This window comes from Perissodus microlepis, chromosome 11, assembly GCF_051167445.1.
Source record: "Perissodus microlepis isolate ML-2025 ecotype Zambia chromosome 11, ASM5116744v1, whole genome shotgun sequence".
Classification (NCBI taxonomy): Eukaryota; Metazoa; Chordata; class Actinopteri; order Cichliformes; family Cichlidae; genus Perissodus; species Perissodus microlepis.
Genome location: NC_140471.1, coordinates 34,196,166 through 34,222,997, shown reverse-complemented (window position 1 = coordinate 34,222,997; position 26,832 = coordinate 34,196,166). Strand labels below are relative to the sequence as shown.

Below are 26,832 nucleotides of genomic sequence, written 5' to 3'. Positions count from 1 at the left end.
GTGTAATGGGAGGAAATAATGCCACGATAACATTTTACATTTAAAGGGTCAAAGATTGGCTTTACTGTGACATAATATTCAATAATCCTTTTAGCCATTATTCCACCCCAGGATGCAGCACCGGACGCCAGGGTGGAGATCATATTTTACACTGACACTTTAAAACGGGGGTCTTCTCTGTCACTGGGCTGAAGATGTGTGTGAAGAATCTACACATCTTTGCAGATTCATATTTGAAAGCAGTGACTGCTTATCAGATTTAACAACCAAGCATAAAACAGTTAAACGGACCTTTTATTAAATTCTACAAACTCTTTTGTATATAACAATCTGACAAATATGGATATGACCTGCATCTTAACTGGCTAGTTGAGTCAACCAAAAGTCAGTTTTGAAGGTAAAATTGGGTCTAAACCAGTACTAGCAAGGTGTGGCTATAGTAAATTGGCTGATTAGTGTATAATTTTTAATATGATTGGAACTTACAATATGCAAAAGATTAAAAAAGTAAATAATGCCATTTGGTCTCATATTGTCTGACATCAATATCAGAACCTGTTTGTAAATGTTACCTAATTAACACACGTTACTTAATAAAACTTAGAATTTAGCACCAACCTGATGGTGTTGGCTGAATTCATATAATGAAGATAACTGCCAGAGACGGGTGTATAAAGTGTATATGGTTTTCCCCCTTTGAGTCTAAAGCTTTAACTTCCTCTGATCTGTGTTTTAGAAGCAATTTTGAGAGCGATTCTACCAAGAACACATTAAGAAACACGTCAGCCGTGATGGCTGTGCTTGCTGCTGCAGAAAAAGATGAATTTCACGGCTGCAAAGAGAGAAGTGATAAACCTGAGACTCCAGCTTTTATCCACCATCCTGTCTGAATCACTGTGCGACAGAGCAGGAAGACACTTTGTCTGTGTTCTGTAGCGTAAAGACTGCAGCACAAATTAGAAAGGATCAAAGAGATGATCTGAAAGGGAAAATATACACTCTTAAATGGACTGGAGTACAGTGCATTCAAGTGTTTAAATGCTGACTCATCCTAATGAAGTGAGCTGCCTAAACACTGAAAATGCTTTGCAGTGGAAGAAGTCATTTGAAATGACAGCAGCCAGTCAAAACAACCAGTCCACTCTCTACCTTTATGACTTGTGACAAAAAAGACTGAGGACATGGAGGCGGGTCTTACCACTGTGTTAGGCTGTTACTATCACTGTTGGTAACATTAACTCTTAACTTATTTCTGACCTTTTGATCCTGCATCACCTTAGCTACGTCACATGTCAGACGACAAATTTGTTTGTCTGTTTCTCTATTTTTAGCCATTATAGAGCCACAATGTTCTACATCCATGTTTGCATATGGCTCAATCTATTATCAACCACTCTTTAAGAAGCCAACCGAATAACTGATCCTCTTTCATCACCATGGTCACAACCTTTGTACCAGGGGACTCTTGAGGCCCATCTGAATATAACAAAGTATCCCATCACCTTATGATAAGCCTTTCACAAGCCGGAGACGCTGAGATGAGAGTGTGTTCTGCTTGACTCGCTGCCTATGAATAACAAACAGTTTGGTGGAGTGCATATGTAGGGTTAGTGTGCAGCTGTGGCCGCTTCCTCAGCACTGAAAATATCTCCCTGTTCACAGATTTTCAATAAATATACACTTTTGCTGGCCTTTGGGAGTTTTGCAGAAATGGCTGGCTGAGTTGTGCCGTGCAAAGAATTATTGTGAAACAAAGCATTTTCCCAAACTGCTCTGTCATCTCCGAAGACGTGTAAAATGATAATAAATTAACAGTCAAATGGGGAACCGAGCAAATACTCCGCCTGTCGTTGGCTGCTGATGAAAGACTTAATTATGTAATCCTATTTTCTTCCAGTGAGCAGAGACAATGCCAGAGGGTTGGGAAGCACTGCCTTACACACAGCCACACATGCAACATAAAATGCGGCAGCCTAAAAGCATGCTAACAAAAAAAAAAAATATGGGAGTTAAATAAATGATGCTGTCTTGGAGCTACACTGCAGTCTAGACTGCACAAGTCACACAGTTACAAGTCACACACTCGGGTGGAGGAACTGCTTCAGAAAATAGAAAAACATCTGCTTAAACACCTTAATACATGAGTTCTAATAAATGAATATGCCAGTAGGCTACTTATGGTGAAAGCCATATTTGCATTCAAGGCCAATACATTTTCACCATTAACAGCTCATTTACCACCAGCTGCAGAACTGGTAAATGAGTACGTAATTCAGGAGCTGGTGGAGACAAAGAGAGCTAAAAGGAGCTGTGATATTGGACGTACGGTTGGCATGTGGTCAAAAACATGAATCCATAAATACTGTTGTTACTTGTGGTTCCTAAATCTGTATGAATCACAGAAATAATACAATAGATGGATGTAGCCTTACATCGCACATGGTTTGTGTATTTATGGACAGAAGTCCCCACATTTTGACACAAACATCGATACCTCAGTAGACCCGAGGCTCATAATCACAGACAAATTAGAAGAAATGGCGAGACGAGCAGAGTCATCGATGCAAACCTGCAGCAAACTTGACCTTTTCCAAAGGCATCAAACACAACATGCAGCTGGTTGATAACTGTCTTACCTCAATTTAAGCTATCTAGACACATTTTTGGCTGCCATAGTCTCTCACACAGTCTGAGACTACTTGCTACTCTCACTCTTTGACCAAGCAGTGAGGTGTGGTCTCTCATTTCCCACAACAGCACAACTACATTGCGCACATTACCAACCAGGCCGCCTGCCTGAAAGGTCTCTGCTGGTAAACTTGTCCAAACAGTTACAACACCACAAAGTCAAGAGTTCAGTGACTGAAATAAACTAAGGTGGAAGAGTGCAGACAGCTAGTGGAAATACACGTCAGTCAAGGCAGACTGTTTTAATGATGCATACCTTTAAACCTTAAATCTGCATTTTATGAAAATTCACCTTCCTTTGTTGTTATGTTGGAGAAAATCAGCATTGTTTATCTTTGTTCTAAAGTCAGGCATTTTCTTGTCACATAGCGTAATATGTTACGCTTTGGGAGCAAGAATGTTTTTGGCATTTTACATACAAGCCTATGCAGCTTGACATCCATTTGAAGTAAGCCCCAAGTGGCCATTTGAGGAACTGCAATCTTTGTGACTTCATTTGCTTCACTTAACAGATTCGCAGGTTAGAATAAAGTGTTCATGTGTTAATATATCGTGACCAAAAATTACTTAAGTAATAAATCTCAGACAAAGTACATCAGCCCTTAAATTCTGAGCGCACCTTTGAAACTGCTCCAAATAAAAACCACTGCAGGGATAATGGAAGAAGCATAATGTTGTTTGTATCTGTGAGAATTGACCTTTTAAAACCAGACTTTGGGTTTTCCCCTCGTTAAGACAAGATAATGTGATCATTAATCTGTTTTGTTGCAGCTATCCATATAACCGGTGGTATTTTAAACTGTAAGCCTCACTGATATTCCTTTCAAAGAGCACTGGAGATTCCCATCTGCCACTAAATTAGTCTAAATGATGAGGCACTTCTATCGACAGCAGCGTATAACCACCATTCATAACGCTCGCTGATGGCCCTGAGCTTTCAACAGTTACTCTTTCATACAGAGAAAAAAAATCCAAAGCATCTGTTAAACTGAGCTAATAAAATGGATGTTGTCATTGACACCAGGCTGTGGCACGCATTGATAAGAATGAGACATTTTATTTTGTGGAAATCCAAGACCCACTTAGCAGCAGACAGGTTTCGGCCCAGAAAAAGATAAGCAGTTGTGTGCTCAGAGAAGATGGATGAGGTAGAAGAAACCAATGCAGAGTTCATCGCGCAGCAGCATCACCCTTAAACCACTTTATAAAACAACACTGAAAACATCATCTGAACAGACCGGCTTCAATCAGATCCCATCACACTTGACACACATGTTACACAAGTGAAAAAGAATATTGAGCACACAGATCACTGCTATTAAGCGTTGCATCTTTAGCACATCTCTGACTGTGTGTACAGTGTCTGTAGCAATAAAAGAAACAAGTGCTTTATGTCAGAACCACCCAGATAGAGGCTGAAAATTGGCCATAAACCAAAGACTGGTGTGGGACAAAATTCAGACCATGTCAGAAAGTTATTGATGTCCATCTCACAATGTGACCGCAGCTGCAGCCTACTGCAGCGAGTGGCCCTCGGCTCTTTGGAGAGCATCTTTGCAACAGTTTGTTTTGGTTTCCTGAACCACAGCTTCACTGGTCGGTTTGTTCTCATCGATCAGCAGGTGTTTATGACAAGTGTTGTCATACTCTTCAACCTGATACAATAAACCATCTGATCGTCCTCTCCACCCAGACAGGACTGGGCTTTTTAAGGCTCTGCACTGTGTTCGTTAGTGACCTGAGAAGGATTCATATATCAAGCCCCCAGTTAGGTTGTGCACTGCCAATGAAAACTGATTATTGGCACCAGAATTTACATGAATAAGTGCTTTTAGCTGAATAAATATAGAGTTTATAGGATAAAGTGAAAGACAACAAGAGGTCATAAAACTCAGTGGGACAAGTGCAGTGCAATTTAGACAATGAAGCACATGCAACACTCTGCACTGTCACTGCAAAGCCATGTGTTTTCCAGAGTCACATAACGTAACACCTCCCACCCTTCACTGCACATTGTTGATTACCTGTCGTCATCAACACGTAAACCTTCACCTGGATGAGCCTCAAATCGCTCACCACACCTCTCTGTCCTGCTTCTAAAACACGACAGTCCTATAACCTGAAAGTTTAGCTGTCCCATCATCACTCCACTTGAGTGTTGAAATGATTGCAGAGTTATTACTGAAGACCAAAACTTCTTAAAAAAAACTACCCTTACCAGCATTTATGTTACTTGTTGCACAGCTTGCACAATGCACGATACAGCAATCCATGCAAAATATTACAGTCATTACATTAAAAGGTAAAAACTTGCATAGATTTTTGAAACTTATTATAAAAAGATAACACACGTGAACCCAGTAAATATTAATAATTATTACCCAAGCTCTTATTTACACACTGAATTTTGTTGCGCATTTGACAGCACAGACGCAGTAATTAGCAAGCGTGACAGAGATGAGCCTGAGTGACGAGAGCTTGTCTGTGAATCGCTGCAAATGTTTGTATGTAGAGGTGAGCCTTAGAGAGCTGAAAGCCTTTTCCACACCTGACCTTAAGCGAGTGATCCAGGTGGGATCAGATCGCCCCACATGCAAGTTAATGTCAGTTACGAGCAGAGTCAGAGTGATTAAAAAAAAGCAGTGTGAAAAAGCCAAAGACGGCCCAGTGGTAATTCCTGCAAGATGCAGATGGCTGGTAATGTCATGCACTGAATTCATTCCTCCTGACATCTTTGATTTCATGCTGTGACGCACGTAGTGAATATTCTCCTCTGATTGTCCCTGTGGCTCAGCACATCTTGATCAAGAGGACAAGATGATAGATAGAAAAAGATTCATTCCAGAATCAAAAAGACATTAAATCGGCTTAAAATTAATATCATTTTCAGTGTATTTCACAATATTGTGTACCTTTCATGGGCTGGCCTTCAAATTACACATCACATTCTCAATCCGTGGTGTTAATAGACTGAGGGGGTGTCTGAGGTTGTGGTGTCAAATCCATTGGTACCAAGCTATTTTAGCACAAACCTTTCAGTTTCTTGGCAACAACAAGCACTGCAATCATCATGATGCCAGGTAAGTTGCTGTCACAATCCCCTCTGAAGTCAACACAAGTAGAACTAAAGCCAAGGCCTTTCATCAAAGCGACTCAGGCATTATAACTGCTTTTCAGTGGTGCTTTCTCACACCCAGCTTTCAGTCCAGTTCCCTGTGCCCTTCCATCATTTGCTGGACACTTTTTCTTTATAATCAACACTGGAAAATAAGGGAAAACAGGTCTAATCTAACTAATTATTCACAGCCCATTAAGATGCACATAAAATCCTCCCGAGCACACAGACGTCTGTGTGTTCATTCTCAGCCTACTGATATCTCAGATACATACAGAGTCTTTTCTGCTCTCTTGAGTGCATCGCGAGCATTGCATTCTGGGTGGGGTCAGTAAGGTCCACCCACCCCCTTCCAAATACTCAGTCAACAACCACCAATGCTCATAATAAAGCACGGTCATGCCATTATGAGCTCAGACCACAGGAGGAGATTACATTCAGCCACGGGTTCATTTCATATCAGCTCACTAAAGTGGAAAAGCGAGACGTGCCAGCTGACTGTCTATATACTGTACGTGTTTCATTGGCTGTGGGAGGCTGTACAAACAGAGCAGTTATGAAAATCTAAAGACAGTTTATGGGAAAAATAAGTGGGGATGGCGCTGATAGTCTAATGGTCCCGATTTTGTTGCCTTTTTATCCAAGTTATTTTGTTTTTATTGTGTTTCCCCATTGTTCACCTTGTCCATGTCGCTTGTGTTTCTTTGTCTGTGTCTCTGATATTCACCATACTTCCTGTTTCCGTTATGGCATCAGCTCTCTTTCTGTGTCTCTGTTTGCTTTGCGTTGTCTGTTTTCCCTCCTTGTAATCACCTGCCCCGCAGTTACGAGTTTCCCCTGTTTGAATGTGTCTCACCTGAGTCCAATTAGCCAATCAACCTGCAAACTAGCGCACTTTTGATGAGCTGCCATTTTTAAGAGCTGTCACTTTTTTTTCAGCATCAAAGGTTGCTGCTTAATCTGAATCGTCTAGATTTAAATAAAGAAGCTTGCCTTAAAGGTAAAACACTTTTCCCAGAACAATAATGTGTTAAATCTGTAAGGCTGTATTGGTACAGTTACCCAGAGATAATGACTGTAACTGCCCTGACCCAACAACTCCTTTTAATCATCACTCATAAATAAGATCTTACTACAAATTATATAAAGCTCCTCATTAAACTGACTGATGGTGCTCGTTTTTTTGTTTAAAGGGATTTATATTGGCTAATTTTTTATTCATTCTACGGGTCTGATATCATCAACATTAATATCTGCCACTAATAATAATCCTCATGTATGTGTTTTTGTCCCCTGCTTGCAAAAGTCACTGAAATGCCCTGTAGTCTTAAGCAGGGTGAGCTGGAACAATCTGCATTGTTTTGAAGGTGTTGCACACAAACACACTGCCTGCTCCAGCCAATCTTCCTCAGGCAGCTTCACCCAGCTTCATCCTTCCTCATTCATCATTTTTCTATCAGCTAGCCTAGTCTAAGCATCCAAGGAACTCCAGCTGAGACCATGTGAATATTCCATCAATTATTCATGTCTTGTTTTCTGGCCACAAGGACAGAGGTGCCCGATTCGGCTCGTCCCTCAGGAGTGATGTATTGGTGCGATAAACCACTTCTCACCATCTCTGTCCAGTTCCTGCTTTTTCATCCGCACCAGCCGCACTGAGACATCTGCACAGGGTCACACAGGAAGTGACAGCTATTCAGCTGCACCACGTTCCTGCATGGCCTCGGGCCCATCCAGGGTAAAGCCATAAGAGGAGGGTGTGATGTTTGGTTGGTATAGACTGACTAGATTGCACCCCCATCCCAAAGCTAGGTTGTGCATGCACAATTCCCCTCTGGGAGAATCTGCAGCCCAACTAACATGACTCACATCGCTGCTGTGCAGTGTGCACCGTCACCCTGGTGGCACCAAAGTGGCTAGCAACACCGTGTCAAACACTGTGACGTCAGCTCTCTGCATCCATTTTGGCTTTCCACGCTGCAAAATGGACTGAAGAGGAGTCAGACCCAGGGCAGCTGCAGAGGTTCAGTTCAATTCCTGAAAAAGCTGTGTGGACAACATGAACATATTACAGCGGCTCACTTTAATGTCATTTTAGTTCATTAGTATTCAGCGTTGGTGCACTGTCTCCACAAGTCCACTGCAGTTTCAGTGCAGCTGAATGTGTGTTTGTTAGAAACTGACAAATTACAAATATGTGTCAGTTACAGCGAATTAAGCATTAATGACACGATAAGCTAGAAGTCTATAACCATAAAGGGGGGGGGGGTACAAAGACACACTGCAGTATTATACTGCCAGAGTCAAAAGCAGATTTCCATCTGCAGTATATCTGTCAGCATGTGTCTGCTTTCAAACTTCAACGACTTTCCATATGTGGAAACTCTGATGCAGGGAAAGCAGCACAGAACAGAACAGCTATTATCACAATAAACACAAGCGGGATTCAGACACATATTGCACGGAAGTACGAGCTGGGGTGAGCGTGGGTTACAGATGTACTCTATATAAGATCTTGAGTAGAGGAGTATCAGCACCCCCTGATTTGGGGGGATAAAGTGAAATGTGGTAGAGTTTAACTTCATGGCCTTGAAGAACGAATGATATGTTCACTTATTGGACTTATTTATAAAGTGCTGGGTGGAAAGTTGTGAGATTTATCCTCTGTGGGTAATAACTGAGATATTTAATCCTGGATATACAGCTGGTGCAACTCAGTCAGACACATCACAATCACATCCAGCTACACAGAGCAGATGAAAAGGACAGGAAACAGAATAAAGAACCTGGTCGGTTTTCAAAATAAGAGACCTACTGCACATTAAATGCTCCACTTGCCAGCGAGATTGTAAGCAGAGTAAGGAGGCAAGAAAACTGCACTGGAGGTGCAAATATCACAGTCATTGATTTGATGCAGTGGTGTGAAAAAGTGTTTGCCTCCTTCCTGATTTCCCAGCGTTTTGCATATTTGTCACACTCACATGTTTCACATCATCAAACAAATTTTAATATTAGACAAAGATAACCTGAGTAAATAGAAAATGATCATTTTAAATGGATTAAGAGAGAAAAGTTATCCAAACCTACCTGGTCCTGTGTGAAAAAGTAATTGCACCTCTTGTTAAATGGTGAATTAACTGTGATCGACCACATTTTTTTGGAAAAAGGCTGAGTTCAGTTTCCATAAACACACTCGGGCCTGATTACTGGCAGACCTGTTGGAATCACTTGAGAAATCACTTAACTAGAACCTGTCTGATAAAGTGAAGCAGGCTAAAATATCTCAAACAGTGACACATCGAGCCACAATCTAAAGAAACGCTTGAGAAACAAAGCCGCTGAAATGTATCAGTCTGGGAAGGGTAACAGAGCCATTTCTGAGGCTTTGGGACTCGACTTAACCAGGGTGAGAGCCATTATACACAAGTTGAGAAAACTCAGAACAGTGGTGAAGCTTCTGAGGAGTGACCGAGGACTGCAGCGACGACTCATCCAAGAGCTCAAAAAAGAACCACAGACTTCACATGTCTCAGTTAAGGTCAGAGCTCATTATTCAACATAAGAAAGAGACTGGGCAAAAATGACCTCCATGGAAGAGTTCAAGAAGAAAACCACTACTGACCAAAAAAAACACAAAGGCTTGTCTCACATTTGCCAAAAAACATCTTGGAAAATATCCTGTTGACTGACGAGACAAAAGATGAGGTTTTGGAAGGTTTGAGTCCCACTGCATCATACCAAGAGGAACTGGAAGAGCCACTGTCCGTGGGGTGAGGTGGGATGGGGGGGTTGTTTCACAATATGACCATAATGAGCCTCTGAGCAGGCAGTCTTGAAGAAATTAAAATTATAAAATATGCTAAGATGGAATTCTTTTCAAGAAGGAAGAAAACATCCTTGGAACAGGTGAATGAAACTGAGTGCACTCAACGTTACACCATCACTTAGGAAGCTCTGCAAGGGGGTAGTAAAAAGTTGGGGTTCCTAAGGTTTCATTTACCCAATGCTATTTAAATAAGGGTCTTAATATCCAGCCCTATGATAGCTGGGGAACATGTGGCTGTGCTGAAGATAATTTAGGCTGGAAGGCAGTGTGAGAACAAGCAGTTATAAAGAAGTAAGTATGAAGGTATAATCAGAGGTCACAGAAAAGTAAATATTTGGGAACAGGATGCAACCATGACAACCAAAAGCATGTGTCGTAATAGCAAGTGAGCTTCAAAAGAGAATATTTGTTAGATGATCATTACATCAGTGACGATCTTAGAAAGAAGAAAAATGACACCTCTGGAGTCCGTGGCCCATGGGGTCTAGACGTTTGCATGCTTACGCTTTAGAAAGAGGAAAAAAAGAGAAAATCCAGTGACAAGAACTCTGCATCATCCTTGTGAAGGTGTGCATTGTGGAGTTCTGCTCCAGCAGGATGCCGTACCGTGGCTGGAGCTAAAGTCTTCCCAACACCCAAGAATATGCTGCAGGGATTACACAAGGAGGCTATAAAGCTGCTGTAGGCCAAACTCAGCATGTAGATATCATTAGCAGTGCACTTTGCAGATACTCTGCTGTAGCTCTTCTCTCCCAGTGAACAATGGGTGCAATGTTTTTTCATGCTTGTGTGAATTAGATTGTTGCCACTACAAGCTTTGCTCTTGGGTCCCTGCACATGAAAGGTATTTGTGTAAAACTGGAGCAGCAAACAGTTTCATCTCATAGCTGAGCATGTTTTATTCTACTGGACACAGTATTTATAGTAGCAAGAGTAAAGAAGAAGAGGTGCTAAATTACAGCATCCATGGTTTCTTCATAATCTGCTTCATAATCCTTCCATGTATTCCAATAAGTCAAATATTACAGGGATAGTGGAGAAGATGAAGATCTGAACTAACACTTTCAGTGATACAAAGGTAAATAAATCAAAACTAAATGAAGAAACAAAAAATATTTATATCAATATTTTGTGAGGAACCAAAAGTTATTTTTTTAATTATCACAGTTATGGTCAGTACTGGTACATAACGACAACTATATATTTACCTGGAGGCAGAAGATGATTAGTTAGCTGAGAATTTCCTCCAGGATTATTTTTATTACTTCAAAATATACGCAGCACCGGTAAAGCTTGCTAATTCTCAGTATATCTGCTTAATCCGCACTCACAAGGTAATAATACCAGGCTGTGTTTATGAGGATCAGCACTGTTGCCTCAAAGGACACGATCCTGGGATCAAACCAGAGACCGTTTATAACAGACGCATGTAGTCACCACGGCGTCTCTTATTGGTTCGTGAAGCCCTGTGAATCCTCGAGCTGATGGCTTTCCCCATTGCCATGTTGCTGTTTTGAAACTAGACTTGAAACTGAAAAGTCACTAGCTAATGAGGATTCCCTCTCTTATCCTCTTTCTGGTCTTTCTTTATTATTTTGCAGATCCCTTACTGTATGTGGCGGTCAGAACATAAGGGAACTGAGACCCATTTTCCTGTAAATTTCTATACAACAAGATGACTCGCCCCCCTGCTGGGATTATAAAGAACACAGGTTTATCTCCACTACTCGCTGTGCTTTTGTGTGTTTCCTCCAGCACTTCTGGTTTCTGCCACAATGAAAACATGCTCAGTCATTGTGACCTTGACCAAGTCACTGGCTTCCATTTAGCAGTGGTCCCTGGGTACTGTACACTGGCTTCCCACAGCCTCTAATGATTGTAATGGATTAAATTCCCACAAAGACCAATAAAGGATATCATGTTTCTACTCTGTGCTTCCCTTTCTGTCTGAGAACAAAACACAGGAATGACTAAAAGAGCGCTTCTTTTAAAAATTGATATTTTATCCGAAATTTATAGAAAGGAACCAGCAGGTTTGAGGTAATAGAAAAAGTGACAGAAGTATTTCATTCTAAAATATGCAGTCACGTCTGTAAAATCATGTATTAATTAGCCTGATTTATTACTATTGAGTCGCTCAGTCTTTCCAGAGACAGGTATGAATAAATTCAACCTGTGAAATAATTGTTATGATGGAAGGTTTGGAACTTTTACTCTAAGATTTATTATCACCAATCATTTATTACATAACTCCATACTGTATATCAAAAATGAAAAAATAAAAGAGCTTCTGAAGGCTAATTAAAAGCAGAAGAGACAATATTGGTTTTGGCCGATAACAAACAAATGCACTTTCAGTTGTTAATGGAGAGTTATGTGCTTGACATTAATTGCTGCTTGAACTCCCCCCACCACCATGTGGAGATGAGGGAAAAGGCCATCGATTATCTTTCACCCTTGCAGTAAATCTTTAGCAGGGAGGAGTGTCTCAGCAGCAGCAGCATCACGAGCCAAGAACTGATCTGTCTGGAGAAGCCATGAAGCGTTTCACTGAAGTGGTGGAACAGCTGTGCTAATTGCTGAACTTGACAACACCCGGATGGAGAAGTTGACAGGTGTGTAGTTGTGTTCCACACTGCCGCAGACAGTCATACCTACTTATTTAATACATTTTTTCAGCCATTATGCAAATATATCCGGCACCACCACCCCCAGCTGCAGGGAGAGGCGAGTTGTAACTTGTGACGAGGCTAATCTCAGCGGACACACCGGAGCACGGCCCAATCAGCAGGGGTAGCAGGCACAAAATGAGAACACCAAACAGAGCAGCTCCCTTTGCTCCTTTGGATCAAGCTTAGCAAACACCTTCACCTGCACCTCAGCCTGTTTTTATAGAGCCTTGAGTGATGCTTCGGTGTATAAACTATACAAAATCTTGATAGGCTTTTATAAATTCTGTCAAATCTTTTGAAAAATGCAGAAAACAGCCAAATTACCCATTTAGAGATTAAGATTGTTTACATTCTGACATTTTTTAATCAGTCTTTTGTTTGGAAAATGTCAGAATGTAATCTTACAGCATAAATAAAGTAAGCAAGTGTTATCTTTTGTATTTGATTCCTGGTGCCTACCAAAATCATCTAAAGAATGTTTGAAGCAATCATTTTCTGTTGCATTTTCTGTTGCTGCAACAACACCCAGGTTGTTTGAGGGAGTATATATTATTCTAGGTCTTAAAATTACAATATAAAGCACCTCGAGGGGACTGTTTTTGTGATTTGGTGCTATATAATTAAATTGAATTGAATTTGACTTTGGATTTGACTGCAGTAGTTGGATTGGGCCTCTCTGCCTAGAAATGTAAGCATGGTTCATCCCCTCCTGGTGCTTCAGTGGAAACACCCATACCTGCAGGTCCAAAGCATCTGCATGCTGAACAAGCTGCACTGGATGAAAACTGCACACAGAAGACACATTTCCTGAAGAATAAACTGGTCGTCATTGGATGTCAGATACATGAAAGCCAAATTATAGATCCTGTAACAAGCGCTGTGTTTCGAGCCTAAATAGGGGGATAAATATTTACATTTTTAAAGTGCTGTCAGTAATCCTGTATGTTTGAAACAGTATCTGCTCCCCTCACTGCAACCCCTCCTGTAGGCTGGATGCATAAATAGCTCAGAAGCTGACTGAGCTGCAGTGATGGCTGCCGCAGGGACAAGACATCACACATGCAAAGTTGTAAAATGCATCATCTACGATAAACAAATCACTAATTTGTTTTCCCGCATCCATTAACTGCAATATTCCGCCTTCAAAACGCAGTTTACAGCATTTTGTGGCCATGAACACCAAACAGCATCCTCTCAGAGAAGAGTCCTCTCAGCACCGCTGACACAAACCACCGCAAAGCAAAACCACAGAGGAAAGCAGAAAAAAAAATGCCCATCACTCTTTCTCCGTCACATTCTTCCCGCTGGGTTTCTACAAGGTCATTCTGGTGCACGACGCAGCGCACGAAACCCCGGCCACACGGGCACCTTTGAGCTGATCGCACAAATTAAACGTAACTCAAGCTCGGAAACTTTCTAAATAGTGAGAGAAGAGTGCAGCTGGTTTAAGGTGGCACATTTGTGACCGTGTAGTGGTAGCGGAAGGCGGAACAGGAGACGCAGGAAGGGCAAGGGCATTGGTGCCAACAACACCGCTAATTAGACTGGAGCAGTGATTTGAAGCTGGTCTTCTTTACTGTTCAAAGGTAATAAAATATAACCTCATATCTGCTCCTATCCTTCTCTTCATGTCTGAAATCTGTGCGCCGGGACGGATGAAGACGAGAATGGCTCTTAGCGCACAAGACCTGCCCGCAGGAACAAGAGCGGACGGCGCCTTTTACTCCCAAATTAGCCTTAATTTCTCTCCAGCTGTAATGTTTCTTATTAATTCTCTGCGTAATATTGACTGCCTTTGGATGCATGTTTAGGGGTCAACGCATTGCGCAGCGCAGGCCTATAAACTCGTGTTTTTGTGGAAAATAGATCTCGATTTGTGTCAGAAATACACGGATATTCCCGAATGTCATTCGCCTTTGGGAACAACGCAGTTATGGAAATTAAAGAAGTGACGCAAAGACAAAATGATCTGATCAGAGCAGATTATTCATTTTCTTACCTTACTGGGAGGTTTTAGGGTGACCGGGATTTTCAGCGCAGGGAAGTCACCCCGACTATTGGAAGCAAAAAAAGGTCCTGTGCGATCCTGTGATGTACGCTGACGTAGTAGCAAAGAGCTGCACTCTCCTCCTCCCCTCCTCCACCCCCTTCACTTACTACACAGCATCCTTCTTAGATGGAGACACCGCCCCCTCCGCTTCCTCCCCCTCCTGCTGCCTGTGCTCCCATCTCTCTTGCAGCAGACACCATTCCTCTGACGAACCAGAGGGGGGTCGCTGGTTTGCACATGAGGAAGTGAAGTGAAGGTGATTAATTTTTCTGCCCTGTGATTCAACCGTTGGTGAGTTTGAATACTGTGAAGTCACTCTGGACGCGCACATTCAGGTAGAAAACGCGCTCTTGTCGCTCGTGCTCAGTGGAGCTCGCTCAGACTGTCATTTGGTCCATATGCCCCAAATGGTTGGTGCAATGAAGTGTGCAAGACGAGCCTCTCCTTGCACGTGTTCGGGCTCGTGCCTGTAATTGGCTGTGTTAAAAAAGTGTGGATGATGACAAGGATGCGTCTATAGGAAACCTTTTGGTTTTAATATTGTGAGGCTGTGATACATTTTTACAAGGAACCTCAAAGGAATTCAGAATCCCAGTTTTGGAAACTGCAGACCGTTCAGAGCAGGAAAAGCACAGGTGTTAAAGAAAAATCCTAATTTTAATTGATCATATAACCATTTCACCGCTTTCTAGCACACATTAATATACTGCACATTTGTAGCTGTAAAAAAAATCAGGTTATTACTGGAGATAGTATATTTTTATATTAGTGTTTTTATGTTATTTATTGGCAGCCGGGTCCTTTCTGTGTGGAGTTTAAATATTTTCAGTGTGCCTGCTTTGGGTTCTCTCCGGACACTCCAGCAGTCCAAAGCCATGTTACTGTAGGTTAACTGGTGATTCTAAATCGGCCACAGTTGTGAATGGTTGTCTCTCTTGTCGTGTGTGGTCTTCTGCTGCTGTAGTTCTTCTGCTTCAAGGTGCTAGATGCTCTTCTGCATACCCTGATTTGGTCGTTCTTCTCTGACATCTGGCATTTTCACCCAGAGGACTGACACGCTGTAAACTAGAGATGCATGTGTGGGAAAATCCACGCACACCAGACCAATAAACATGCTACCTTAAAAGTCACTGAAATCACTTTTCTTTCTCATTCTGATGCTCAGCTTGAACTTTAATGTGTCATCTTAACCATTCTACGTGAATGCATCTATTGCATTACATGTGATTGGCTGATCATATATTTGCATTAATGAGCCGTTGAACAGGTGTAACTAATGAAGCACACCTAATGAATTATGGTCCGTTTGATATGGTGTTTATTTCTGATAGAATTTCCCATGCCCCCCCTCCTGACTGGTTCTTGGAATGTTCTTGTACCACCCCATTTTTAAAAAATCCTGGAAACACCCCAGCTTAGGATACTATCACCTTGACTCTGATTGGTCTAAAATCATGCTTGCTCTCTCTGTGCGTAACACCCCCACTGTGCCTTCAGTGCTTCTGACTTCCTGTCAGAGTTTCACTGACGCTGCAGCTGTGGTCTGATTGTCATCAGGAGCATTCAGATCAGATGTGGCCTTTCATTTGGCTTCAGGCTTTCAGCTGCTGTTGTCTGTTTGGGTCATCTATTGATCAGATTGGAATAAAGAGCTGCTATCTGCCAGCACCAGTCCCTCCTCCCTCTGTCCTGCTCATGCTGATAATAGAGGGTGATGAAACTGTGTGAAGCCTTACAATATTAGAAAAAGAATCCCATCTTATTATCACTTATGAACAGCACTTTGTACAAGGAGAGCTCCCTCAAAAAAAAAAAAACCTCTGGCAGAATTAGGCTCAGGGAGGAGCAGCCATCTGCCACGACAGGCTGGGTAATGAGGAAGAAGAGAGAGAGGAAAAGAGGAGCAGAGAGACCATCAACAGCAAACAGGACAAACTAACAACTGCAGGAGAGAGAGGGCAAACGTTAATGACACACGGTACTGGCCTCTGAACACATGCAGTGTGAACGAAGGGGAGTGGACGAGAAGTGCTAAGTGCATCATGGGAAGTCCCCTAGCTGTCTGAGAGCCTGTAGCAGCTCACCTGACCCTTCCCTAACTATGGAGGTTTATCTTGAAGGAGACTTTGAAGCTTAGAGGATGTTCCAATAGTCCTTTTTTTTCTTGGAAGGTTCATAACAGAATGAAGTGACTCGGAGGTATCTGCATGGTGACCATAATAAGAGCTGACTTTATTCTTCAGTGCTTCCTTTTATACCTTCTTTAGCAGAGGATACACTGGGATCGTCCTTTATGAGGAGCAAATGCCATCCCGTAATTCATAGTGACGGCCCATCCAACCATTTGTGAAAACAGTGAACGCTGACACAGTGGCGCTCATCACGTAAATGTTAATTATAATTGAATTTTTAATTTCATCCCTAAAGCTGCTAAAATATTTGTAAATTTCAAGAACAAACTCTGAATGTGGCTGAATGAACAATGTAGATTTATATCAGCTCTCTAAATCTAGTGAACTATTAACTGATATCAAAGTGAATTCAAGGTTCTGTATAATTTGGTTTGAATTATTAAGGTCCCTTGTTGTACGGCAACTTTTAAGGTTACCTGGGATAAGAGATGGATGGTGGGATAGATGGTATTTTGGACAGAAATCCCAAAAAATGAGAAGGAAAAAGTTGCACTGGCTTACTATCCAGCAGATATGGGACAGCTTTACCAAGCAGTGTAAATTATTGTGATGCTGCAGTCGCAGGGTGATCTAGTAACAGTGCACTACTACTTGATATACAAAGACCCCGCAAGTCCACTTCAGTAATAACCAGCATTCTGCTAAAAGCAGAACAAATTAGAGGCTCAAACACCATCAGACCTGATGAGGAAGAGACTGATGTAGGCCTACTAAACAAAATAATCCAGTGTAAGCTCAGGTTTTAGGAATGTTTTTCTCTCTAAAAACAGCGAAGCAGTCCAGATCAATGAGAGGAAGGATTAGAGAGAAATCAAAAGTACAACAGAGGAACAGAACTCAGTGGTGCTTGGCTGTAAACCCTCAGCATGAGAACTGAGAGAGGAAGAGTTTTAGGACAGTGCCAAAGTTTTAACACTGCACTCAAATCCATGAACCACCCATCCAAAAGTGACAATTACACACTCATTACTCATAAGATGTTCTCACCTTGGCAAATGATAAACAACCCTAGAAGTCATTATCACAACAATATCAGGCTTTAGATGTGCTTCTTGTGGTGCAAACAAAAATTTGGTCTAATTTAAATTGCATGCAACAAATGGTAGTAAGTCACATTTGCATGATTCGTTTAAATATTCTCCTCTTTCATAGGACATAAGACCGGCCACAGAAATACCTCTGTGCTCAACTTTCAGTGACACTGTGCCCTTTTACAAAATCCAGCAGCTTTTTAAGTTAAAAGATGTATTTTCAGACCGTTATCTGTTCCTTCTTCATTAAAATCTTTTTTAAGTGATGGTTTTCAAAGGTTGTTTGTATTTATATGACCTAAATAAAACCATATCTTAAGAGGACGTTGCAGTGAGTAAAATGGGCATTTTGTAGCCCATTTTCTGCACAGTGTAGTTTCAAAACAGTACACATCTGGCATCATGGTGTTAGGGAGCGTAGCATAATCTTGTCCGGTTTCTCAGTGCACCGTTTTATGTCTTTCCTAAATCCTTATGAATTCTCCTACCTGCCTTCCCTTGAGGTCAGTGAGATTTTAAGGAGCTAGGAGGTACTTAATCTCCTGGTCTTAGAGAGGGTTTCTCTCTCTCTCTCTTGAATCCAGACTGGAAGCTGGTTTCTCAGCAACCTGGTGGCTGAAGGCTCTGCCTCCCATTCAGCTTTGGGAAACTCTAGAAGTCACAGTTAAGCCTGCAGACTGCACTTCTGAATATAATACGAAGGCAATGAAGAGAAGCGCATCTATGAGAAAATGGAGCTCTCAGGGAGCCTTTAGGAAATTTACCAGGTTCTCCTAATAATTGTGTTGGACAGAAATGATTACGGATTGACAAAATAAAAGACGAGCTTTATTAACAAAGTCGATCATCACAGTCCAAACAAAGTAACAAAAAAAGCCAAGAAGGTGGCGCAGGCGATGAAATGTGGGACACAGACAACAGACGGGGGAAGGAGGACACACAGAGGGAAAGACAGGACTACATATACACAGAGGGGCAGACAATCGGAAGGATACTCAAACATGAAGGCCAGCCTTTGAACCAAAGCTCAAATTGCTCTTTTGTCTTCTCCCCCATTTTTTGCAATGAATCCATCACTTATACAGAACAAACCATTCAAGGCAGATGGCTGCAGCTCTAGAGCATGTGCATGTCCGTGTCTGTCTGCAGCTGATGAATCTAACTGTGTTCAGTTCCATCTTCTTTGCCTGCTGTAACAAAATGCCAGTTCATGTGCGATTTAATTACTGAACAGGATCAAATTTCCTGCACACAGTAACTCAGTCAGGGCCAGTTTAATGTTGTGCTTCTGACAGCACTTATCTGCAATTCATTACACTAAAAGCTGTATGAAACACTCCAGGAGGAAACACAGACTTTATGCAAGCTTGCACTGGGACTTATGATGAGCGGCCTGGGTAAGACTGCAGCCCTCATCTGTGTGAATATATTACACCTTGTGTCTATTTTTGAAACCCTTCATTAACCACAGAATCACTCAAACTGTCACAAAGAATTTAAGAGTTTTCTTTCTTTTAGTAGAACTAGAGAACAAGTGTGGTGCTCTAGTTAAAAGTAAGCAGGGCAATTGTTATTTGATTATTTTATATTTTTGCCTGAAAACTGATACATTTAAAACTATGAGCAAAATTATTTGGTGGCTCTGAGAAGGAAATGTTAATCACCAGACTCTTAATTTTCTGAGTCTGCACCAACTTGCAACTCTGCATCAGTTTCTGAGGGAGATGTTTTTATTTGTGTAAAGACAAAAAAAAAATTCAGGCACCTGTTTTCTTAAATATTTCCTTTTTATTTCAGAATCTGCAACCAACAAACGTTTCAAGTGAAACCACAGTTCAGTCGTGATTTTATTTTAATGCATGTGTTGTAATATTGAAAAGGAATTATATAGGTTTTTACAGACCTCCGCTTCATGTTCTGTCTTTGTCGCATCCTGGAGAGGTTCTGCCCCCAAGCCTGCCTCAAATATGAAATATGAAACAACCAGTAGCTAAAGTATGACTCATATAGGTTAAGAATAAATATTTGTCGCCATCTGGTGGCCAAATCCTGCAAAACATTACAGTTAAAATGTAATTTTGTTTGAGTGAAAGAACTGCTGGAAAGTTCTGAGCAGGGTCTGAGTATTTCTGGAAAAGGGAGATGGTATTCATTGTTAAGAAATCTGAAAAAATGCAAAAACCTGCTGAAAATGTCTAAAAGAACCCAAACAATGAATACCTACATGAACTAGAGCGGCAGTGTCATTGCACCACTAAATAAAATGCTAAATTCAAAGAAAAACTTATTTTTAATAAAACCTACAGATGTGATCTTTTGTGTAAGATAAATGGATAAAATATCTGAATTAACAGATAAAATTATTTGAAGCTTTCAAATACACTGTTCCTGTGAATGTGCACATTTTAATGTACTGCACAACAAGCTCAATACGGACAAAAATGTATAAACATTTTTATAATGCATAATAAACCATAATAAACGCAGCACTTGCAGGCACGTGGGGCTGTTTGCAGTTTTTATCTGAGAATGTGTTTATTCAAATTTAGCAGCAAGTGCCAGATTACCCGTTTGTTTTATAGCCCGAGGTATTTTGAGGCCATTTCGGTGTCCTGCTCCACTTTGAGCTCATTGGTGAGATCGGGTCATGCGTGTGTGTGTGTGTGTGTGTGTGTGTGTGTGTGTGTTTCTCTCTGATTGATGCAAATGAAGCACCTCTTTCTGCGGAGGAGGAGAGGCGAGAGCGGAAAGCAGCGCGCACAGCAGCTTGTTTACGTCCTTTCAGACGCCCGCGGATGGCGATGATGATGATAATGGTGATGAGGACGAACGCGCCTCGTTTTCATTCGTCTGTGTAAAATCGCGTGGAGGGAGAAGGGGGTGGCGCAAGACTGTTTCTATCTCAATTTAAAGAGACTCCGCTTTTAAGGAAAAACATGACGCTGGGCAGAAAGCAGGTCGATGAAATTTGGATTTTACCATGAGAGGAACCGGCATGGATCTGCTCTGGAGGATCCTTGCAGCCTTCAGCTTCGACTGCTTCAAAGATTCATCGTCGTCAAGGTGAGCGGTGATTGATCAGCCTGAATTTCATCGGTTTACAGGACACAGCCTCAAATCCACAGAATGCTGCACTCGCTGTTCGTGTATCGGGGTTTTATGACGTGCTTTTGCAACACAGCCCGACGTTTGAGTCGAATCTGTCCGCTTATTCAATCTGAATTTCAGCACTCTGTCTAATCCTTAATTGTGTAATACTCCCTACACAGGGTCACTGATGCACAATGTTTTCTCATAGACGGCGTTTTAAAATCAGGCTGTGATGATAAATCACATCAGAGTGGGGTTTTTATATACCGTCCTTCACAGTTGTTATGACAACAGGTTTCCAGAATCGCTCCAGCTTTGCCTCCTGAAAGCCAGTTCATGTTACACAACTCAGAAATCCTGCCAGCAACATTCCAAATGAAACCCTGTTTTTCTGCTTGCATTTCCACACACTGCAGTGAGAAGAAGTCATAATCTGAGAACGTGAGGTTAACAGGTAGCTGTCCACTCAGGCTGGGGATGAGGCTCTGACACATTTGAATCAGCACACACTGAAGTTCTTGCACAATCCTCTAACTCCACCCTAACTGTGACCAGGTCTTGTTTTACCAGTTATTGTTTTTTTCCAAGGAACAAATGTGTGCACAGCAACACCATCTGTGTTCAGCGTGCACCAGAAAAACCTGATCCCATCACACCTGCCGTGTCCTGTTTTCATGGCTTTGACTGGTAATAGTTTTCACCCCCAGACTGCCAAAATATCTACTTATTTGTCCTGTTTTTGTTTTGCCAAGTCCCAAAGAAATTAGGTTTGTCATCAAAGCACCATTTACTTATATCTACAGCTCTTATCTTTCATAAAAACTTGATTGGTTGTGGTGTTTGTTATTTTAACATGAATCCTTCTGTTAAGATGGTCGACGAGATGATGTTGTGTGTGAGGCCACAGCTGGGATGCTTGGAATCAAAGGAAAACAACCTGGCTTTACATTATATATATTTCATTAAAATGTTTTTATGTCGTAGTTTTTCAGTATTTCTGGTGTTTGTAGTCTAATATATATGCTTGTTGTATTTGGTTTGTTCTGTATAAGTGATGGATTCATTGCAAATTTGGAAAAAAAAATCTGAGTTGGAGATCAGATTTTTACTAGTAAAGAGCCAATGAAGATCCATGAAAATGACACATTGCTTTGTGAACTTACATGCATTTATTGTATTAGGGTTGCATTGTATTTAATGATTTATTATTTCAATAAAATGAATTAACATGACTCAGAAACCAGCGCAATCTTGGAGTCCTGAGTCACTTCTTCAAATGTTTCATTCTACCCTGCAAACAAAGCTAATATTAGAAATGGGAATCATAAAACGGGAACATTTTTTGCATTCATTTATGATGGAAATGTCTTCATTTATCTCAAGAAAAACACATAATTAGACAGGCTCCACTTGAGAAGCTGGAACCAGCAAATATTAGTTCTTTGGCTTGAAAAAGTACAGATTTAAGCCACTTTGTTGTTGGGTATAATAGTATCAAATATAATAGATGGGATGTCCTCCCCCAGGAGAATCAAAGCTTACTTTCCTTAATTTCAGACATATTTTGTAACTTTATTTTTTTACCAGTATATGGGGGAATCGTTGTGCAAAGAAAAGCACCAAATCAAGCACCAGTTAGGAAACCTCCATATTTGGGGAATTCCTAAGTAAGGTCTTTGCAGCCTTTGTGGTTTTTATTCTGAGGGGACAAACGTGGGGTCTAAATCTCATCCCTCTGAAATCTACACCTGTGATTTAAACAATCATATTTTATTTTGAAAAGCTTGATGCAATGTGTAGTTTTCAGGCTGTCTTCACGTCCTGTTCCCTCTCCCTCTCAGGTCTCCCACTAAGTTGAGCTCCAGCCAGGCCGGCAGCCTGGAGAGCAGCTCCCTGACCGGCTCCCTGTCGCTGGGCCCCGACCTGCCGCACTGCCAGTGTTGCATCTCCTACGAGGCCCGCCTCAAGCGCCTCTCCTGCGGGCATCTTTACTGCGATCCCTGCTGCGATCAGATCGTCAACCTGGCCTTCGAGGACATCGAGGGTCTGTCGGACTACCCCTGCCCCATGTGCAAGTCCATCCGGCAGCTGGGAGGCCTGGGTCCATCTTCCTCCGGGTACTTCAATGGGCCTTACAGCATCCTGCAGGAGCAATACACAGGAAAGGAGCACGGCAGCCGGTGGGGGTAAACGTGAAGCCGCTTCACGGGGGTGATGCCGACTCTCTGGACTTCTTAAGCTGTGACCCTGATTGACTTTTAAATTCACTGCCATGAAAGCCACCTGTTGACTTTGGAGTCGTGGTCATCCTACTTTATTTCATCTTGCTCTGTTGTTTGTGCTAATCAGGTGAAACGTCTGAGAATGCATGACATTAACATGCATAGATTTAAGTGCCCAAATGCATCTCCACAGACTTCACGACATCATGGAGAGGTTTCCTATCTTTCAGTCCATTTAAGCCCAAAGTGTGTTTAAACACCTCACTCGTATTTTTAAACAGCATGCAGGTTTTCTACTGAGCTCTGAAAAAAAGAAATAACCCAAACCCGAGTTGAACACAAGTGAACCGGAGTAGATATTTTGTATATTTAACATTTCCTGTCAGAAGACGCTGTTACTCTGAACATTTCCTGTGAAAGTACTGATCATTTTGCACATGATTCTCAAGCCGTTTCACGCTGACTGTATGTTTGATGCAGCTGGGTTTGAAATCTCGACTTCACTGTACAGTGCCGCGCTACTTTTAGGTGTTCCAGATCATATTGTAAATATTTATTTTGTTAAAAAATAAAAAGGTTGTGTGAACAGTGTACGAGCACGCCGTGTCATTACAATCAGAGCTGGTAACACTTCTCTTTTTATTTATCAGGGATCAAAACATGCGAGTACAAAAAAAGAAGAATATGTACATCTGGCAAATGTAAGTACCAAAAACATGAAATGATACAAAGACACATCAGCAGGTGTGAGCTGAAGATCAAATTAGATCTTCCATGCAACGGGACAATGATGACTTTTTTTTCCCCTTTTCCGCGGAAGACCAGCAAATCCATTGGCATCACACCTGGAAAGCTCTGAAACTGTAGCTGAAGTCAATGCCTTAATATTGACATAATGAATATTTACAGCAATTTAATAATTCATAGTGCTATCAAGTGAGGTACCTTTTGACATGAGAGAAGGCCGGTATCAGACGGACATCTGACAACTGTTATCCTGCGTTTAAAAAGAAAGAAAAACATCCCTTTTAGCAATGGTGCAAATTCATTCATCCGTGGGAATGACGCCAGTGCATCTACTCGACACCCACATCATGCAAACTGTTTGGATTTAAAGGTGCAGGACCAAATACTTCCCTCTGTGCTTTTCAGACAAATCCTTGACCTAAATGCTGACTGCATACTAATACGGCAGCAGGCGGGACGTGAGGAGATCAAATAGGAGGTAAACACAGGAGGAACGGAGCCTCCCTTTACTTCAAACACTGCTACCTTCTCAAGGTACAGAAGTCCAAAAGAGCAAAATTATGTTGGTATTATTTGAAAATGTTTCCATCATTTTTATGGTGGTGAAAAAAACAAACTTTGGTTGAAAATAATCACACGTATCCACATGTACGCCATCCATTAGCGATCAATACAAACACATATCATACTAAAGCCCTGAAATGATCTTCATCATGCAGGAACTGCAGAAACATCCAGAAAACTCCAGGCTGACATAACACCATAAACTGAATATAGGCCTCTCGCTGCTCCCGAGCAGCGTGCATGTGAGCGGAGAGATATGAGAGCACAGCGGTACCAAAATAGCGCTCATGCCCTAAATTCAACTGGTCACAGCGCCTGGAGTTAGAAAATGACGGTTTTGGGAAATTATTATTTTCCAAACAATAATTTAATCTTCTATTTGACGTTGACAAACAGCAACAAAGAAAAAATCATTAAGAGTTACCAACTTAAAAAAAAAAGTCTTCTGGAGGCATGGAGCCTTAAGGGCACACAGGTCAGAGGTTAAATCCATTGAAACGCTCAAGTGTCCATTCTAGATCACGTCCTGAAAAGTGCCTGTAGGACCCATCGCTTAACACATTTATCTCCACTCCGCCCTGTCAGTGCAACCCCCCGTGGATAAGAAGGTAAAAATAGAAACGACAAGCTTTCTGTCTCTTTCTTAAAGGGTGACATCAGGAAGTTTACAAAGAAATAGTCTCGGCGACGGTTTCAGAATACTGAGAAGTGTACTTCCAGTATTCAGCACCTTCAGGCATGACTTTTTTTCTTTGCAATTTAATTAAAGGAATATTTATTCAAATATACAAAAGACTTGTCACATTATTTGATACAGTACACGTGATAAGTAGCAGAGGAAAGAGCTCTTGCACTGATCATTTCATACAGCTTCAGTTCAATGTGGTCCGTCACAATGTCTCGGTTTCCAATCGCCTTATGGACACGTTATTACACGTCTGCTCCTCTCAGTTCGTGGCACCACTGAGGGACATGTCTGTGTCATTTGGTTAGAGTACCCGGTCACGGGGTGGAAAACGGTCAGATCTCAGGAAGCTAGCGAGGGTCCGTTACTCTTAGGCAGCTTGGCGTTACTGGACGCAGAGTAGTATCGCTGGTCGGGATGTGCATCAATCACAGACGAGTGCCCAAACAGGAATGTGTGCTTGCTGCTGCCACCCATGTCTTTGTGAGCAGGCCTGGATTGTGGAGCAGAGGCGGCGGGAGCGCCCCTGGAGGTGTGTTGGTTGGCCGAGGTAGGGAGGGGTGCTGCTCTGAGAACGCCTGCGCTCTGAGGCCTCGACGCCGGGAAGAGGAAGGTGCCGTTGTTGGTGTTCTGGTTCAGGTTGGTGTCGGCTCTCCGGGGCTCGGCTGTCACGGCGGGCGGGGTAGGATCCGTGCTGGTGGAGACTTGTTCTAGCTTGTCTTTGAGCTGCTGCACCTCCTGCGCTAGCCTCTCCACAGGGTGGAGGTGGTTGGCAGAGAGGGGGTGAGAGAACGCCTGAGAATAGAAAGCAGAAGAAAGTTTTACTTACGGGACTGCTCAGCAACTTAAATCCAACCTCATCTCAATCTGAAGGTTTCTCATCCTGCATTTTCCTGGGACCAAAACTACAAACTAAAAAGCATGAAAGCAATGATAAGGTATTAAAAACTGCTTTTTAAAAGTGACCTTCATTGTTGCTTTCCATTAATGACACTAACTTGTCCAGAGGAAACTCTTACTGAAAAGATGAGTGGAGAAAATATTTATGTATCAGTATTTCAAGCTGCAGTTGTAAGACCTCAGAACATTGTGACCACATCATAGTGCTGTGAAAAAGTAATTGTCCCCTTTCTAACATCTTATTTTTTGCATATTTGTCATACAGTTTCAGATCAAAACCCCATTTAAAATCATGACATAACCGATTAATCACATTTCTTTGGAAAGCTGAGTTCAGTTTTACAACCTAAAGAAACAACATCAGTGCAGAAAAAAAGTCCCTGATATCTGTCAGTCTGGAAAGGGTCAAAAAGCCATTTCTAAGGCTTTGGGACTCCAGTGAATCACGTTGTTATACACAAATAGAAAACTTGGAACAGTGGTGAACTTTCCCAGGAGTAACCAGCCTACCAAAAGTACACCAAGAGCGCATTCAAACTCATCTACGAGGACACAGAAGAACCCAGAATAAAATCTAAAAAACTGTAGGCCTCACTTGCCTCAGTTAAAGTCAGAGGTCATGATTCAACAATAAGAGAGAGACTGGGTGAAAATGGCCTCCAGGGGAGGGTTCAAGGAGAAAACCACCGCTATCCAAAAAACCTCAAAAAAAGGCTAAAAAACATGTCGATGAAGGACATTGTCCAGGTATCAGTTCATGCTCTGAAGCACAAAAGTACTTGGGTTGTGCAGCAGGACAATGATCCAAAACACACCAGCAAGTCTAATCTGAATGGATAAAAATAAATAAAATGAAGGTTTTGAAGAGGTCTTGTTAAAGTCAGGACATAAATGTGACTGAGATAGTTCGTAAACAGGATGTTCATGCTGAAAAACCCTCCAATGTGGCTGAATGCAAACAATTCTGCACCGTTGATCCACAGCGAAAAGACTCGCTGTCAGTTTTTAGAAACACTTGATTGTAGTTGTTGCTGTTAAGGTTCGCTCAAC

At 41.8% G+C, this 26,832-nt stretch overlaps 3 protein-coding genes across 3 annotated transcripts in view; 1 reads left to right on the top strand and 2 right to left on the bottom strand.

Moving 5' to 3' along the window:
• The window catches only part of sv2a (synaptic vesicle glycoprotein 2A), a 52,435-nt gene extending 37,973 nt beyond the window's left edge, over nt 1–14,462 (bottom strand). The window contains exon 1 of the mRNA XM_084944348.1: nt 14,301–14,462. The gene's annotated coding sequence lies outside the window, so the exon portion shown is untranslated. The remainder of the gene's footprint in view (nt 1–14,300) is intronic.
• A 5,819-nt stretch (nt 14,463–20,281) lies between these two features.
• Nucleotides 20,282–23,477, top strand: LOC146378336 (uncharacterized). The gene is made up of 2 exons (XM_084944349.1): nt 20,282–20,637; nt 22,506–23,477. The coding sequence occupies exons 1-2, from the start codon at nt 20,555–20,557 to the stop codon at nt 22,852–22,854; spliced, it is 432 nt and encodes a 143-aa protein (XP_084800475.1). The 5' UTR covers nt 20,282–20,554; the 3' UTR covers nt 22,855–23,477.
• An 18-nt stretch (nt 23,478–23,495) lies between these two features.
• The window catches only part of mtmr11 (myotubularin related protein 11), a 38,557-nt gene continuing 35,220 nt past the window's right edge, over nt 23,496–26,832 (bottom strand). Inside the window, exon 17 of the mRNA XM_084944347.1 lies at nt 23,496–25,677. Within this exon, the coding sequence (XP_084800473.1) occupies nt 25,225–25,677 (453 nt within the window). The 3' untranslated portion in view covers nt 23,496–25,224. The remainder of the gene's footprint in view (nt 25,678–26,832) is intronic.